Here is a 17,747-nt window from a genome sequence, read left to right as displayed (position 1 = left end):
CTAGCAAAAAAGAGATCAAAACCTCACTGGAGCTGTTTAAAAGTAATCATTTGCATCTAACCAAGCAACATCATAATTACTGTACGTCCCTTGGCTGACGCTGGCCCTTTTGTGTGCCTAGCTTCTAGTTTTGCCCACCATAACAAAACATGGGGGGATTAGTGCTTGGAAGCAAGGTTCCATTGAATATGGGGAGGCTGGCAACTAAGTAGTACCTTGCAACCATGATCATTTTGGTCTTAAAAGAATATTTTCTCTGACTCTCTATGATGTAGTGTGCTAAGGTAAGACTTGGTCTTTTTAAATGTTTGAGGTTCATGCAGTATCTTTTGAAGCACTTTGAATGGAGAGAAATGTTCCTTTGTTAGTTTTTCCTTTGTAGCTATATTGCCGGAAACTCATAAAATAAAAAAGAGTAGGGAGCCACACAAGCCTGTAGTGTCTATTCATCCAGTTTTTCTGAAATCCTAAGGTATTTAATAAGTCAAAGTAAAGACCATTATCATATTTTAATGAAGGTGTGCATGTATTTAGTCAGTTTCTTTTTTTTTTCTTCTTAGACTGCCAAGGAAATCTGATGTGGAAAGGTGAGTATGAAAAAAACCTTAAATCTGTGTCTGTGTTGATATATCTATGAGTATGTGTGTGTGTGAGTGAGAGAGAAAGTGGCGGGGCGGGGAGGTATGTGTAGGTATGGGTGGTAGAGTTGTGGACCAGGAACATAGGTGCAGAGAGCCTAGGGTGACTTCACACCATTTGTTTAAGGAGCCCTGGGAAATATAATTTCCTCATCCTTGACAATTCTTGGTATGAGGGCAGCTCTGGACCTTCTCTTCTAGAAATCTTTATTGAATCACTGACCGGGTCAAGTGCCTGAGGGGGTAGGAAGATGTAGAAAATCAGAACTAAATGGAGAAAGCTGAGGAAGAGACTGACTTTAGAAAGTTTGCTGCTAATTTATCATTTGCTGCAATGATGCTATTAGAGATCTATAGAGAGTGGACATTTGTCTACTGCTATTGCTGTTTTATAGTTAAGAGAATTTTGATTCAGTTGGAGTTTGGGGCTTAAGACATTTCTAAATGCTAGTATGTTTCCATAGTCCAAAGGAACAAGATAAATTAAGCTTTCAAAGAAATTAGGTGAGGGAGATTTAAACTGTGGCTACAGTATAGGCTACTTGACTCTATATTTGGAACTACTTATGCTCCTTGGTTCATCTTTTTGTTAAATACCAAGTCACTAGGGCGGACTTTAGCATTTATTAGTGACTACGCTCCACTCCCTACCCCCAGTGACCTTTCTGAGAGAGTTAGACATAGATCGAAAAGATAGAAGTGGAAGAGACAATTGAAGCATACCTGTATTATGGTTTGGCTGGTCCGTTTTTAAGGAAGGAAATGAAAATCAGGATTTGAACAAAAATAAACAGATGGGACCTAATGAAACTTAAAAGCTTTTGCACAGCAAAGGAAACCATAAACAAGACGAAAAGACAACCCTCAGAATGGGAGAAAATATTTGCAAATGAAGCGGCTGGCAAAGGATTAATCTCCAAAATTTACAAGCAGCTCATGCAGCTCAATATCAAAAAACAAACAACCCAATCCAAAAATGGGCAGAAAACCTAAATAGACATTTCTCCAAAGAAGATATACAGACTGCCAACAAACACATGAAAGAATGCTCAACATCATTAAATCATTAGAGAAATGCAAATCAGAACTACAATGAGGTATCACCTCACACCAGTCAGAATGGCCATCATCAAAAAATCTAAAAACAATAAATACTGGAGAGGGTGTGGAGAAAAGGGAACCCTCTTGCACTGTTGTTGGGAATGTAAATTGATACAACCACTATGGAGAACAGTATGGAGGTTCCTTAAAAAACTAAAAATAGAACTACCATACGACCCAGCAATCCCACTACTGGGCATATACCCTGAGAAAACCATAATTCAAAAAGAGTCATGTACCACAATGTTCATTGCAGCTCTATTTACAATAGCCAGGACACGGAAGCAACCTAAGTGTCCGTCAACAGATGAATAGATAAACAAGATGTGGTACATATATACAATGGAATATTACTCAGCCATGAAAAGAAACGAAATTGAGTTATTTGTAGTGAGGTGGATGGACCTAGAGTCTGTCATACAGAGTGAAGTAAGAAAGAGAAAAACAAATACCGTATGCTAACACATATATATGGAATCTAAAAAAAAAAAAAAAAAGGTTCTGAAGGACCTAGGGGCAGGACAGGAGTAAAGACGCAGACTTAGAGAATGGACTTGAGGCCAAGGGGAGGGGGAAGGTTAAGCTGGGACGAAGTGAGAGAGTGGCATGGACATATATACACTACCAAATGTAAAATAGATAGCTAGTGGGAAGCAGCCAGGGAGATCAGCTCGGTGCTTTGTGACCACCTAGAGGGATGGGATAGGGAGGGTGGGAGACGCAAGAGGGAAGAGATATGGGGATATATGTATATATATAGCTGGTTCACTTTGTTATAAAGCAGAAAGTAACACACCATTGTAAAGCAATTATACTCCAATAAAGATGTTAAAAAAATATATTTGACACCAGCCAAAAGTAAATAAAATACCCACAATGCATTCATTTGGGGAAGAAAAAAAAAAAGAAAATCAGGATTTGTTCTGTCCACTCTGGGGTAGGAAGGGAAACTGGGCCTTGGAAAACCAACTCATGCTGCCTATCACTTGGGACAGCGTGGTGTCAAGAAAAAACCGTATTAAAATAGTTTACAAAGGGGGATGTCTCCTTTCCAGTAGAGGAGCTCCTCTGGCAACAGAATTAGTAATATACAAATATGTTTACTCTGTGAGAGAAGAGACCTCACATCCTCTGTAAGCCGTTGCTGAGTTAGAATGACAGCACTGAGGCTCCTAGCACTGAGGTGACTGCCAGATCTTAGTGTACATTTAACATTTCTGCTGTGTTCCAGTCTTGCCTGTGATGCTCTCTGCTTGTTTTATCTCTAAGGGTCCTTCACAGACCCTGGCAAAGAGTCATAATTGTATCAGTGTCCTTGATTCTTCTCTTTCTACCACCAATAATCATATTGCAGGCTGAACCTTAAGGAAGTCTTTCAGGTTGTTTGTGGGGTATGTATGCTCTCAATAGGATCTAGACTCTGTGGTCTTCAGTTAGGATTATGCTTCAGCAGAAACTTTCATTTTGGCGCATTGCATCATGGTATTGCTGTTGGTGAGATACAGAGGTGTGGGTCGGATCTACAGGTCAGTGAACAGCTGTAACAAGATTAATATGTCAGAGTCCACTTGGAGGGAGGTTGGTGTCTTGCTGGGGCCTGTCATCAGTCCTGGCCTGTCGAATATTTTTGTGTGTGTCATAAGGTAAACCATGAAAGGTATGATTATCAGTTTTGTAGCCGACATGAAGTTGAGAGGTCTAGCTAACACGCTGATTGACAATGTAAAGCTTTTAGTAAAGCTTTTAAGCCTTTATGAGGAGATGATAAAAATACTGATGAGTATGGGGAGAAAAAGCATTGTAGTGGGTATAGTATAAAAATAGATATGGACAGACCTTTTAGCTTTTATTTTTAGTACTTTGTTATTGAAATTAGTTTGGTCAAGAGTTGCATAGTTAAGCTCTTTATTCAATTTTATAAATCATGCTCTTGCAAGATGGGAAATGGGCCCTTGCCTTTGTAGAAATAATACAGTTTCAGGTTTTGGTAAAGAGCTATTTCACTTCCTTTCTCTTACCAGAAAGGTTACTAATTCATAATTTCAACTTCAAACCATAATTTGGTCCCCTTTGTGACCCAGTTAACTTCTATATAATAATTTTATATTTGTGAATTTAGTATATTTTAGTAAACAACTTTTATTGCAGTATAAAATTAATTTGAAAATGTGATTCATTGCTTAAGCATTCTATTGGAGATGTTACTCTGAGGTAGAAAATGAAATATATGCAGGTGGTATACAAAATGTGACAATAATTCATATTTAAATAAATATTTTAGGTGGTTCATTTCATTGTAATGGTTGTAAACAAAGACTGATTCATATTTTAGCTCAGATAAAATAAATTGTGAAATACTCCTTCAAATTTGTTGGTTCATTAAGAGTTGTTTTGTTTTATTTTAAAGGAAAATAGAAATAGTGCAGTTTGCTAGCCGGACACGCCAACTCTTTGTTCGATTATTAGCTTTAGTAAAATGGGCTAATAATGCTGGCAAAGTGGAAAAATGTGCGGTGAGTTAAACTTTTGACTTTATTTTATATAAAATAACTTTTTTGGAATGTTAACTTGTAATAGGCATAATTTCTAATTTTAGCTCTAACTTATATCTGCTGATATGTTTTGGGATACATTACTTATGTGAGTAATCATTATTTCTGTATGATACTGTATAGTATATATCTGTAGAAACTTAGTATTTGTTTATGGAAACCTAATCAGAAAAAAGAGTAGGCCATATCTGGAGATGTCATTACGCTAGAAGACATTAAATATGAGACTGGACCTAAAGGGGGAAATGGTTAGCTTACATTCGTATGCTTCCTTAGAGTTTGCAAAGTATTCCCTAAATTTGCCTATTGATTTCTTGACAACCCTTTGAGAATGGCAGAGTCAGTCTTTTCTTATTTTACAGATGAGGAAATAAGGTTCCTCGAAGTTAAATGGCTTTTTCAAGGCCCCAGAGCTGATGATAGCACTTATCTGTCCCTTCGTTTATTCATCTGTTCATTCTCCAACCCTTTATTGCACACAGGGCATAAGGCATAGTGGATGGAGACTTGAATAAGGCATAGTCCTTGCCCTCAGGAAGCTCATGGTCTTTTGACTGTTGGTTGAGTCATTCTTTTGAATTCAAAGGAGTGACCTGTAGCGAAGTGTACCAAAGATTCTAAAACATGCACCCCCTACCCCCCACAAAAGTTTTAAGCTATGTTCAAGAAATGTTAAGGAGGAGAAACATCAGTAGGGATCTTGTGTTAGCCTATTGAGCTCATAACTTGGGGAGGATGATATGGTGTTAACAGATGAGACACAAAATGAGGAGAATAGATTTCGTATTGGAAAGGGTAGAGTAATTATAACAAAATGAATAAAATCTTAAAATAATGAGAGCATTTATTTATCCACCATAATTTATTTTTTGCACCCTGACAAGCTAAGTTGAAATATTTTTATAGTAACTTTACATTTGCAGGTCTATTGGGGTTTGCATAATCCATAAAATTTCCCTTTAGAAAGAAATCTACAACACAGTGTGTTTCTGCATATGATTTTCTGACATCTCCCCTCAATTTTAGCCCAGTGCATTTGCTATCCTCAGTTTCACTAGGTTCCCTTATCATTAGAAAGAAAGCTTATGTGAAAATTGCTAAAGTGAAAGGAAAAAAGAGGTTTGAAGAAGTTGAGAATTTAAAATTCTAGAATAATATATTTTTTGAAAGTTAAAAGAAGACACATTTCTAGCCACAGATCTTTTGTCTCTAGGAGTAAGCTGGTATCATCCTTTTATATAGCATTGATCAAAGGGGGAGGATATTTTGTACCATATATTGAATTTTCTTTATGGGGGAAAAAGTTATTTTATTCATGTTGTCATCAAAGGATAGTTTTTATTATAAATATTAATAAACAGGCTTATTCCAAGCTTATTTACCAGAAAGTTTACAATTCATTTCATTGTTTTGCAAATTTGGGCACCAAGTCTAATGAATCTATTTTGGCCAAAATGAAGAAGCATGGTAGTATTTCTGAGAAGCCTAAGGTTTCTTTTCAGTAATTCGTTAATTTGAGGTAATCTTTTCCTAAAGGTATTCAGACTTTCAGTGAAGAGTTAAGTATTACTGAGGTATATAAAATCCAAGTATTCAATTTTTCAAATCTAGCTTTAAATCCCTAATTATACCATGGGTATTTAAATTACCTGTTTGATACTACTGAGCTGTATGTCGTTAAAATAATATCAAGCAAAATCCAAAACTCTTGGTTTTGATATTGAGCCGTATTGTATTTATCTTTCATTAATTCATGGTATAGTATTTTCCTATTAGTTTTTTGAATTGGCTGTTCCAGTAAGTCGCATTCTGAATAAAGTCTCATGTTGAACTTTATACATAAAGTTTTGGTATTTTTGTTTCGTGAATGTAGATACAGAGATGTGTTTTTGTCAGGGATAAAGTCCATCAGCTGGAGAATTAGAGGATTATTCACGTTTTGACACTTGTGTTCTCAACCTAATGATTATTTAACTAGACTCATTAGAGGTTCTTAATAGATAATGATCTTTAGCCACGCCAGACATATAAAGTGTTTAGATGAGTGTATAAATACACGGTTTATAAAACTCTAACTAATGGTAAAGCAGTCTGGATAATGTTTTAGCTAAGAAAAAGAAAAAATATCTCTCTCCTCCTTGAGCTTTTTTTAAAAGCAATTTTGAGATATAATTCACATACCATACAATCTATCCATTTAAAGTGTACAATTCTGGGAATTCCTTGGTGGTCCAGTGGTTAGGACTCCGCGCTTCCACCGCAGGGGGCACAGGTTCAATCCCTGGTCAGGGAACGAAGATCCCGCACGCTGTGCGGTGCGGCCAAAAAAAAAATAGTAATAATAAAGTGTACAATTCAGTGGTTTTTAGTATATTCACAGATATGTGCAACCATTAGCAGTCAATTTTAGAACACTTTCGTCACCTCAAAAAGAAAATCATTACCCTTTATCACCCCAAGCACCCCCCAGCCCTAAGCAACCTCTGCTGTCTCTGTAAATATGCCTATTCTGAACATTTCATGTAAATGGAATCATAATATATGGTCTTTTGTGATTGGCTTCTGTCATTTAGCATGATGTTTTCAAGGGTCATCCATGTTGTACTTGTACATGTATCAGTACTTCATTTTTATAGCTGAATTGTATGGATCTGCTACATTTTGTTTATCCATTCATCAGTTAATGGACTTGTAGGTTGTTTCCAGTTTTGGGCTATTATGAATAATGTTGCTATAAACATTCATATACAAGTTTCTCTGTGGACATGTGTTTTCATTTCTCTTGGGTATATACCTAGGAGTGGAATGGTTGGGTCATACGGTAACTGTATATTTAATAATCATTTGAGGAACTGCCAGACTGTTTCCAGAATGGCTGTACTATTTTACATTCCCACCAGCAATGTAAGAGGGTTCTAATTGCTCCATGCCAGCACTTGTTATCGTCTGACATTTTGATTCTGGCCGTTCCTGGTAGGTAGGTGTGAAGCGGCACTTCGCTGTGTTTTTTGTTTGTATTTCTCTGATGACTAGTGATGTTGAACGTCTTTTCATGTGCTTTTGGCCATTTGTATATTTTCCTTAGAGAAGTGTCTCTTTGGTGCTCAGTTAAATTTTAAAGGAGATTGGTATTAATCATATCAACAGTTGGTATGTGAGTACTTAAGAATAAAAAAAGAGCATGATTATTAGGGACCTATATGGATTCACTAATAAGTAACTCAAAACTAAACTTTTATCTTTATTAATTTGATTTCGAAGTCAAAGAAATATAGCTGGAGCTAGTTTATTTTGAGTTGAGCAAGGTAGTTTAGAGAGTTTCATTAATAACCCACATTTAAGGTGGAGTGATGTAGGCTCGAAGAACTGTGGCACCCCACTAGGGTTGACGCACATCTTCCTGGACGGAAATCTTTAGTATTCTTTGGCCTAAGCATTTTTACAGTGTCTTGAGTGAATGGAGACTTGGGATGACCTAAATCTGAGTAAAAACCTATACGGAAGTTGAGAGAAGCAGGATTCAAATATGTTAAAAATCAGAGTACAGTCATGCTTTAGGTTCCGGGTGGGAAAGGGGACCTTGCTTGATAGAGATTCATGCACAGAAGATCAAGGCCTTTTAGTTAACTTCAAGCTTGCTGTGTGTTAGCAGTGTCGTGGCTGCTGATAAGAAGTTAGTGTTGGTGATGTTAATAGAACTCCATTTTACTAGTCATGAGGGGCTGTGCTGGTCTAACTAAGAGTTAGAAAAAACATTTTTTCGTTCCAGCTTCTCTGATTATTCACTATCTTTGAGCAAGTGTCTAAACCTCAGCCTCAATTTTCTCATCTCTAAGATAATAGTAATTATCTTGTTTTGTCTATTTCCTAGAGTCGTGAAAATCAGATAATAAAATAAGTGTGGGAATACTGAGAAAATGTAGGGCATTATGTGTGCATGATGTGTTATTAATTCTGGATACCATATTTTAAGTTGATCACTGATAAACTGGAGCATTTCCAGGCAGTGGAATAGGGATGGTGAGTCAGGAATTTGGAATGTTCAGCTTGAAGATAGAGTGGGCTTCCCCCGTTTGAAGGACGTGAAAGACTTTTAAGTATTGTTCCAGAAAGGAAGTAGTTTTCAGCTTCGTGATGACCTCTACTAGTTTAGGCACGCTTGTGAAATGCATTGAGTAGACAACTGATGGAAAGGATTTCTATATTGGACGTGAAGTTGGCCTAGATCTCATAATGGACAATGTTTACTGTGTGTTTTATATGTTCTAGGCACTGTTCTAAAGGTTTCATATGCATAAACTCTTAATCCTCGAACAACCTTATGAGGGGGAGGAAATCATCTCCATTTTATATTGAAAAAACTGAGGCAAAGAGGGATTTAAGCAACTTGCCCAAGGTTATAGGGCTAGTGAGTTGCAGAATTAAAGTTGAGACCAAGGCAGTCTGGGTCCAGGAGACCATGCTTTTATGTCTCCTTTATTACCAATCAACTCTAGAAGTCTGTAAGAGAAAAAGCATTGTATTCTATTTATTTTTCCTAACTTGTCATATGTATGTGTAATGTTAAAGATGGAGAAACGAATCGGGAAACCTTTTATTTAAATTGATAGAAAATTACTGGTTTTTAAAAATATTTCTTCTTTCCTCAAATTACTGGAAAATTTTTTGATGAAATATTTTGAAATATGGAAAAGCTATAGTAATTCCTCTCAGAGTTTACTTTGGAATCAATAAATGATATTTGACGTGAAAAGTGGCTGGTTTTCAAGGAAGCGTAATACATATACCCTTTGCTTTGAAGATGATCTCGAGCTTCTTAGATCATCAAGCCATCCTCTTTGTGGATACTGCTGATCGCCTGGCCTCATTAGCTAGAGATGCTCTGGTCCATGCACGCCTGCCTAGTTTCGCCATCCCATATGCTATTGATGTACTGACTACTGGATCTTACCCACGGCTACCAACCTGCATTAGGGTAAGTGCATTCCTACCCCAGCCCACCCTCAAAAGTTGAAGGCTTTGGCATTGGATTCTACAATATTAATAAGTAGCCCAGCCAAAACAAAAAACTGTTCTGTATTTTTAAAATAAATATTTCATGTAGTTTGCTTTTTTCTCTATAATTAAAATTTGGAGGGGGCGGGTTTGAAATAAATTGGAGCCAGAATGTGAGTAGCTATCAAAATGAGTTTGTTTATTTATTTATTTAGGTGGGGGTGAACAGAATTATGAAGGTAACTTAACATCTATTTCAGATGTGAAAATACGGCTCGCTAGTTGCTTTTTGGAAGTGTTTTTAAAAATTTGTTGTTGTGGTAGTTGTTGACTCACTTGGTGCTGTTGTATTTTATACTTCTAAGAAGTGGTGAAAGTCATCTAGTGACATTAAGTTGGTTTCATAAATAGAACATGAAGAAGATCGTGTTGCATTACCATCTTAGCTGGGGGACTGGTGGAATCATTGACACTCTAATGCATGATAGTAATGGTCACTATTATTGGATGTAGACTGCAGAAATGAGTGTTGAGGTTCTCTTGGGTAAAGTAAGAAAATACTGTGTTAGAACAGGCGCAGGTAAAAATTATGTCTCTTTGTACATTATTTTTAGATTACTTAAACTTTTTTGTAGGATAAAATTATTCCTCCAGACCCAATTACCAAAATTGAGAAACAAGCTACACTTCACCAGCTGAACCAGATTCTTAGACATCGACTTGTAACCACAGATCTTCCTCCTCAGTTAGCAAATCTTACAGTTGGTATGTACCTGAAATACATTTTTAAAGAATTGACTCGTTAGAATATTTTTCAAACAGCTTTTGGGGTTTTATCTTTTAAAATATCCTTATGAAGTCTTGACCTACAATTTTGGTGGTGTTTGAATCCGAAACTTGTGCCATATCATTTCCCTTTAGTACCTGGAAATACAGTGCTGGTATTTGAAGCTGGGGAGTGGGCAGGATTACCTGGGGCTGGAGGAGAGACTAGGTCCTAGAGTTGAGCCTCAAGAAAATACTGTTCCTTGATGTTAGAAGAGTTGCCTTTGGTTTCTTGATGACCTGGAAGCTGGCTACTGTTTATGCAGGAACCAGTGAATTGTCTGAACACTTATGAAAGATTCTTAAGTCTGTTTAAAATTTCTCGTGAGCGAGACTGAAAGTTCTAGGTTAGTGGGAAGCTGCTTATTTTCTAGCAAAGTAGACCTTCTTCTTCTTCTTCTGAAAGCAAATGGCCGAGTGAAGTTTCGAGTGGAAGGAGAATTTGAAGCCACCTTGACTGTGATGGGAGATGACCCTGATGTTCCCTGGCGTCTTCTCAAGCTAGAAATTCTAGTTGAGGATAAGGAAACAGGAGGTAAATCATAAATAATGATTTAAATCATATGTATTGATTTAAATGTTGGGTGTTATATTATTGAAACATTCTTGCAGAATAATACATGTGTTTAGCAATTTATCCTGTAATCTGATGTAGGTTTTATGATAATTGTAACTGCCTACTGACCACAGAAGTTTCAGTGTTTCTCTAGTGTACTCTCTAGTTTTCATAGATAATTTCAGTTTTTTTAAACTCATCGTTAGTGAATATACTCTTCCTTAGTTGGTCTATGACACAATCTGTACACTTTTCTGATTAACCACCTTCTTTTCTCCTGCCAATGGAAGATGGGCGAGCCTTGGTTCATAGTATGCAGATCAACTTTATCCATCAGCTGGTACAGTCTAGGCTCTTTGCCGATGAGAAACCTCTTCAGGACATGTACAACTGCCTGCGTATCCTTCTGAAATTTGAGCCCTGTATTTGTAAAGAATTTGTGTCCCCCAACACACACACAATTTCCATCTGCCCCTAGTCCTGAACTAGAGCAGCTTAAACTCTCCCCGTCACCCTTTTTGGGTGGAAACGGGGGTTGGGGAACTGGCCAGTGTAAAGAATAGTGATATGTCTATAAAAAATGAAGTTTTAAATTTTACTATTGACTTTGCAGGTAAAAACTTTAAATGATAAGGTAGAAATAGTACTATTTGGAGAGAAAAAAAGTACCATTTAGTCTACCCATATTCTCTAAACTATGATGAATTAAGGGGCAACCTGGACCTTACATTTTGTTTATATTGGTTCAAAATTAAATACAAAACCTTTTTCTAAAATTATGTCACAAATTCCAACACTTTTTGTATAAGTCATTGGAGAAGTATAATAGCCAACTTTTGGGGAATAGAGCGTTTGTTAAATGAAGTTTGCTTATACTTCACTGGCTGTTGTAGTAATATCTTAGATTTGCTTAACAAGATCCATCAGATTCTTTCTGCTTATCACTTCAGTTAGAAGTGCTACATTCCCAAACTCTAATGTTAATCCGAGAGCGGTGGGGAGACCTCGTACAGGTGGAAAGGTATCATGCAGGAAAGTGCCTCTCCCTCTCAGTTTGGAAGTAAGTAAAGTTGATTCTGGTGGGGTCATGCAATGACTGTAAATACTCTTTTTGTTTCTCTCTTTCTCTCATACATCTGATTTACCATATACCTCTGTGTACCTCTAGCAACATGATTTTGTATGGTAAAGTCCTATGGTATATAAACCACATAGGACATCCATAATTGACACCTTTCTTAGAACATGGAATATTTTAAATATGTAGACGTTTATCTATTTGTAGTAAAACTTACTATTCTTTTTTTTTTTTTTTTTTTGTGGTACGCGGGCCTCTCACTGCTGTGGCCTCTCCCGTTGCGGAGCGCAGGCTCAGCGGCCATGGCTCATGGGCCCAGCCGCTCACGTGGCATGTGGGATCCTCCCAGACCGGGGCACGAACCCGTGTCCCCTGCATCGGCAGGCGGACTCTCAACCACTGTGCCACCAGGGAAGCTCAAAACTTACTATTCTTAAAGATTAGATTACTCTGGCTTCATACCAGATTGCTAAAAGACCATTAGGTTAGATTATCAGGTATCATTTTTAAAAAAATTCTTGCTTATCACAGTGTTATATTTTGGATTGCACCTTTTAAAAACTTTTGGGGAAGTTTTTTGGGGAAAATCAGTATCAGGCTGTTTTCCAATCCTCTATTCCCTATTTGAACTTTGCTTGATTCCCATTTTCTGTAAAGGAATCAAAGGTGAATAGACACCACTTAAAGATTGTTTTGGCCTTTTTGTGTGTGTGTGCATGTGTTTTATTTTTAAATTCTGTGTCTGTGTTTTTTTTTTAATGTAGTAAATCATATTGTGTTGGATTACAGAATAGCTGTCTTCCCAATATTAATATTCCCTCAACGAACAGTGAGGACCTGCCATGTTCTAGACTCTGGATAAGGTGCACAATAGACTGTCTCTCTTTTATTCCAGAAGTTAACAGACTGTGTTGGAAAAAATTCTTAATATTTCTTTTTTCTCTTTAGTCAACAGGTTCTTGGGAGAAAAACAGGAACAGCATCTGTTCACAAAGTTACAATTAAAATTGATGAGAATGATGTCTCCAAGCCTTTACAGATTTTTCATGATCCTCCTTTGCCAGCTTCTGATTCCAAATTAGTAGAAAGAGCCATGAAGGTAAAAGAACTCAATATATTTCAATATTGGTTTGATTAAATGAATATAGTAATATAACTTACCATTTATACTTAAACTGTTAGCACAAATCCTTTAAAATACCTAATTGTTCCTAAAACCCTTTATGAAACTTATTTTAAATGAATGTTATGCTTGTACATTTGTTGTGGTTGTTTTAACATCTAATATAATTTTTAAGATGTTCTTTCAAATTCTGTAATTTAGATCAGATCTATAGTTGCCAGAATGTTAACTGTAGCCTTTAAGTTATCAATACCATTTAAATTTATTTTTTTAATTTTAAGTTTGCTTTCTTTTACTGGTTAACACTTAATCATTGTGATTCTAAAAGGAAGTATCTTGGAGCACAATAATCTACTCTCGGGCTTTTAAAGTAAAAATGTTTAAATTGCACATACAATTCTGTTCTTGTTTATGCAGATTGATCATTTATCAATAGAAAAACTCCTGATTGACAGTGTCCATGCACGAGCTCATCAGAAGCTCCAGGAACTGAAGGCCATTCTTAGAGGTTTCAATGCCAATGAAAATTGTAGGTTCTTTTAAAATGGTATTTCTGTCTTTCTTTTGTTTAAATTAGTATCCACTTTTATTTTCTGAAGAGTCTTTCTTAATGATTTTTTTCCTGATATACGGATTTTGTTGTAGAGGCTGCATTTTAATTTGTGATCTACCAAGCTTGTCTTAATTTTTCCCTTACTTTCTTCTTTTTCATTTAGCTTGACCTTATTTTTGAAATGTATGTATATCAACTCTCCTTAAAACTTTTCTTTCCTATTGAAATAGAAGCTATTTTAACATTTTAATATGAGTCTTCTTTTGTTTTTTCTTCTAAAAGGTTAAGGCAGCTTTGCAAATATTTATAATGTATTTATGAAATAATGCCTGTTTGAATGAAGCAAAATATATCCCTTGTCTTTTTAAAAATGTTTTTGAGTTGTTAATACATTAACAGGATTCAAAATAAGAAATAAAGATATGCACACATAGTGAAAAATCTTCTAATTACCTGGTATATTCAGAGCGTATGGGGACGGTCAGTCATTTACAAAGTAAGTGCTTTCATTCTAGGAATATTGTTTCACAGTATTACAATGAGCATATTTACTATTCCTACCCCAGTTTTTAGCTGTGATTACCTGGTGCCCACAGTATTTTTGCAATCTTAATTTTTCTAATTTTAATTATTTCTAATTTTTCAAAATAGTGAAATTCTAAAATATCATTGGGATTGTAGAAAATTGGGGTTTATGATCTTTTGATAGGCTCTGGTTTACTTTAGTATCATCTGTAAACAAGTCTTAGTAAGTAAAAAAAACCTCAGTATGATTGCCTGGGGGATATTTAAACTACTTTGAAAAATGGACTGAACGTGTGTTTACCTAGGAATAGTTTTGCGTGTTGTTCACGTAAGTTGCGAAGATTTTTCTTTAGCAGCATTTTGTAGAGATGTCATTGCTTGAGTAGCCAAAAGATGTGGGTTCAGCTGCTCTTCTGCTCTTGAACAAGTCACTTAAATTCTTTGGGCCCCATTCTCCTCATCTGTAATTTGAGGATGTTAGTCCAGGCTCTTCCTGGATCTCTTACTGTAGTGGGAGTGTGCTACAGTAGTGGTTTTCAAGCCCTACGAGTCTGTTGAGTCCTCAGCGTTAGAGAAAGGTGCTTTGGAGACTGTTTTGAAGGAGAGGGAGGTTTCTGCACGTGGGGTTTGGCCCCTCAGCCCTGCTTTAATCGGAACAATTCTGGAAACAAGGACTGCTGTAGGATAAGGTCTGCTGACCCACCATTTTAGGACATATGCTTTAACTGTTTTTTTAAATTCACGTCCATGCATTTATACTCTCATGTAGTCTTACTTGATCTCTTTTGTGATGGGAAAGCATGCTTTAGTCAGATCCTTTGCTGGGACCAGGGACCATAGTCTGTTCTGCGAACCCCTTAGTGCAATTACCCTTAATTAGCTGGCTTTTCTTCCAACTCCTCACTAGAATAAGCCGAGGAAATGAGTAGCTCGGGAGAATGGAGCATTTCAAGGAAGGGCTAGGGGAGTGTACAGATAGCAGGTTTTAGACAGCCCAGGGGGCATTGTGTGGTTTCTTGAGGGTGGGAGGTGTGGGGTGGGAATGTCTCAGGGAAGGGTAGGCAGGACTCTAGGAGAGCAATTTTAAAAAGGCAGTTCAAGGCACTAAAGGTAACTTGCCCTGCAGCCCCTTCTCATCATCACCTGACTCTAGGAAGCCAGGGTGCTCTCCCTTGGGTTGTGCTCTGTCAGCACCAGATTTGGGGTCTCAAGGTCAGTTCAGAAGCTGTGAACCACACACAGCCATTCCTAATTGGGCTTAGTTGCTTCTCTTCAGTCTTCCCACTTTATATTATTGTCTGTTGGTACATTCCTCATTTTGTCCTCAATAAATAGATAGGGAGAAATGAAAGAGGAGATTTGTATATATTCCTGCTGCAGGAAGAAGTGTGCAGCTCAGTCATTTTGCACGGCCTTTCATTCTCCATAAGCTTCTCCATTCTGGATACACTCCATTAAAACCTGTTGCCTTTAAATGCTTAAGGCCTTATATATTTTATTTTCTGTAAAGAAAAATACAGACATCGGCAGCCATAAAATATGTTCAGAGATGTACATCAAAGTATTTTCTATCTTTTGGACTGTGTTCTCTGTATTCTTCTCTGATGCCCTATCTTTTCAAAAATATTTAATTTTGTTAATTAGATTGAAATTATAGTTGTCATCCCAATTGTCAGAATTAGTTTTACTCCGTTGCTACACTTTAAAAATAGTTTTGTTTTAAAGAGTACATTCCTATCCCATTAGGAATTAAGACAATACAGATATATTTTAAAAATCAGCAACTCTGCTTCAAATCTCTAAGCACTTTTTAAATTTGTCACACTGGTCTGAATGATAGAATATTGTAAAAGAAATTCCCGTTTGTGCCTTTTTTGTCCTGTTTTTTTGTTTGTTTTAGATGAGTTATGCTGGACCTGCATGTTAAAGATTTGTATGCAAATACGTTAGATACACTTGAAAGCAGTTTGTTTTCCTCTGATTAAATATGCTTCCTGCAATCTTTTTTTGATTTATTATTTTGTTTGTATAGACAGTACCAGTGGCAACATCACCTATTTTAATTGTTGCAAATTTATAACAAGGGGTTTTGGTTTGTTTCTTTGGTACATAAATACAGAAAATGTACATTATTGAGCACTTTGCTTTCTAAAGCACCTTTAAAGCTTGTCATTGCTTCTTCCTGAACCCATGGCGTGGACAGGAAGATGTCATTGTCCTTGTTTAACAAAGTAGCACAGAGAAGTCACACCTGGTGAAGGGCTGGGCCTACGCTACCACTCTACTCACTCCCCGCCCTTCTCCTGCAGTGTAGCTTTAAAGGACTGTGGTAACCAGAAGAGCATATTCCTTTAGCAGGTCATCAGTGTGATGAGCACATGGTGTGCTTTCAGGACTTTGCTCCTTTACTGGATTGTGTTATACCAACTTGTGAGATTAAGAGGAAAGTTAATCGGGCCTGGTGGAAATACTGTGAAACTCTAGAAAGAGTATATTGGCAGCTTTGGGAATTTGTGTTTAGCAGTTGCCTCTGTTCTTATTTCATCTGTGACTTGAAAATGAGGTACATAAATAACTTGAAAAAATCTTTTCCTTTATAATCAATGTTTAATAGCGTTCAGAGGTTTTTTTAAATACATGGGCCCTAATTGCCAGAAAAACCTCTCTTTATGAAAAATGGCATTAAAAATATTTAGGCCATAAATGAAGTTTATTCTATTTACCAAACAATATTTTTTTCCCATTATATCAGAAAGAAAATCCTTCAAATTAGCTTATTAGTAATTACTGTGTGAAAGTAAAACTAGAACTCAGCTCACTGATAAGGTTAAATTTTCACGAGCTATTTTAACCTTTTTAAAGGAATCTTGGAGGGTTTTTTTCTTTGCTGTAGTATTTGAGATGGGTGTGTTTGTTTCAGGTCACCTTGTAGATTACATTCTGCTTTTGAGCTACTAAGTGACGTAATATTACTAACCCAGTTTAGCAAAATTATGTTTTTCCTGTAACATTCAGGATCATTCAGCAGTTGGTTCGTTTCTACTCACTGAGAAATATATGTATTTTTTTGGGGGGGTGGATATTCAGATAGAAATATAACTTAATTCTTAACTGTTCAGCTTCCATAGAGACTGCACTTCCAGCTCTTGTTGTTCCCATCTTGGAGCCCTGTGGTAATTCGGAGTGTCTACACATTTTTGTAGATTTGCATTCTGGAATGTTCCAGTTGATGCTTTATGGACTTGGTAAGTTACTAAATGATAGACTCACTCAAGGTAAAGAAAAATACTTTTAACAAAAGCAGAATAAAAATTTTTTGCCATAAGGTATTGGGAGGGGTGGTATAAACAGTGTATGGAAAGTAGATATGGAAGGAATAACTCTGGCTGATGTCTATTCCTTGGGGCCCATTTTAACTCTCTTGTACCAGAAGTGAAACTTCCCAGTATGAAGTACATTCATGTTGTTTCTCTTATGTAAAAGTAATAATATTGATGGCTGATCTTTTCTTAGATTAACTATTTTACCACTAATAGTAGGGTGTCATGGAGAAGACTACAATCTAATGTCATTCACAGCTGAAGAACAAATTTATGACAGTATAAACATCTCAGATGACTCAGGGTACAGAATCCTGTAGGAAAGGATTTTTTTTCTGGCTTAAACACAGTAGAAATTGAAGTTTGATTTCTAGCATGTTCTGTTACCAAGTTGGTGTTCTGAAATGATGAAATACTAGGAACTTAGTGTTTTTGTATTGCTGATGGAATAGTGTTCTTGAATATATTAGCACATTTACCA

At 36.5% G+C, this 17,747-nt stretch overlaps 1 protein-coding gene across 1 annotated transcript in view; it reads left to right on the top strand.

Moving 5' to 3' along the window:
- The first annotated feature begins 566 nt into the window (after positions 1–566).
- Positions 567–17,747, top strand: part of MED14 (mediator complex subunit 14) — a 69,533-nt gene continuing 52,352 nt past the window's right edge. Inside the window, exons 1-10 of the mRNA XM_082681094.1 lie at positions 567–587; positions 4,147–4,252; positions 9,093–9,266; positions 9,922–10,051; positions 10,518–10,646; positions 10,958–11,065; positions 11,595–11,727; positions 12,694–12,844; positions 13,286–13,397; positions 17,066–17,191. Coding sequence (XP_082537220.1) covers positions 9,093–9,266; positions 9,922–10,051; positions 10,518–10,646; positions 10,958–11,065; positions 11,595–11,727; positions 12,694–12,844; positions 13,286–13,397; positions 17,066–17,191 — 1,063 coding nt within the window. The 5' untranslated portion in view covers positions 567–587; positions 4,147–4,252. The remainder of the gene's footprint in view (positions 588–4,146; positions 4,253–9,092; positions 9,267–9,921; positions 10,052–10,517; positions 10,647–10,957; positions 11,066–11,594; positions 11,728–12,693; positions 12,845–13,285; positions 13,398–17,065; positions 17,192–17,747) is intronic.

This window comes from Grampus griseus, assembly GCF_964374135.1.
Source record: "Grampus griseus genome assembly, chromosome: X".
NCBI classification, from domain to species: Eukaryota; Metazoa; Chordata; class Mammalia; order Artiodactyla; family Delphinidae; genus Grampus; species Grampus griseus.
Note: the sequence above shows the minus strand (reverse complement) of the source record. Positions and strands in the feature narration are given on the sequence as shown.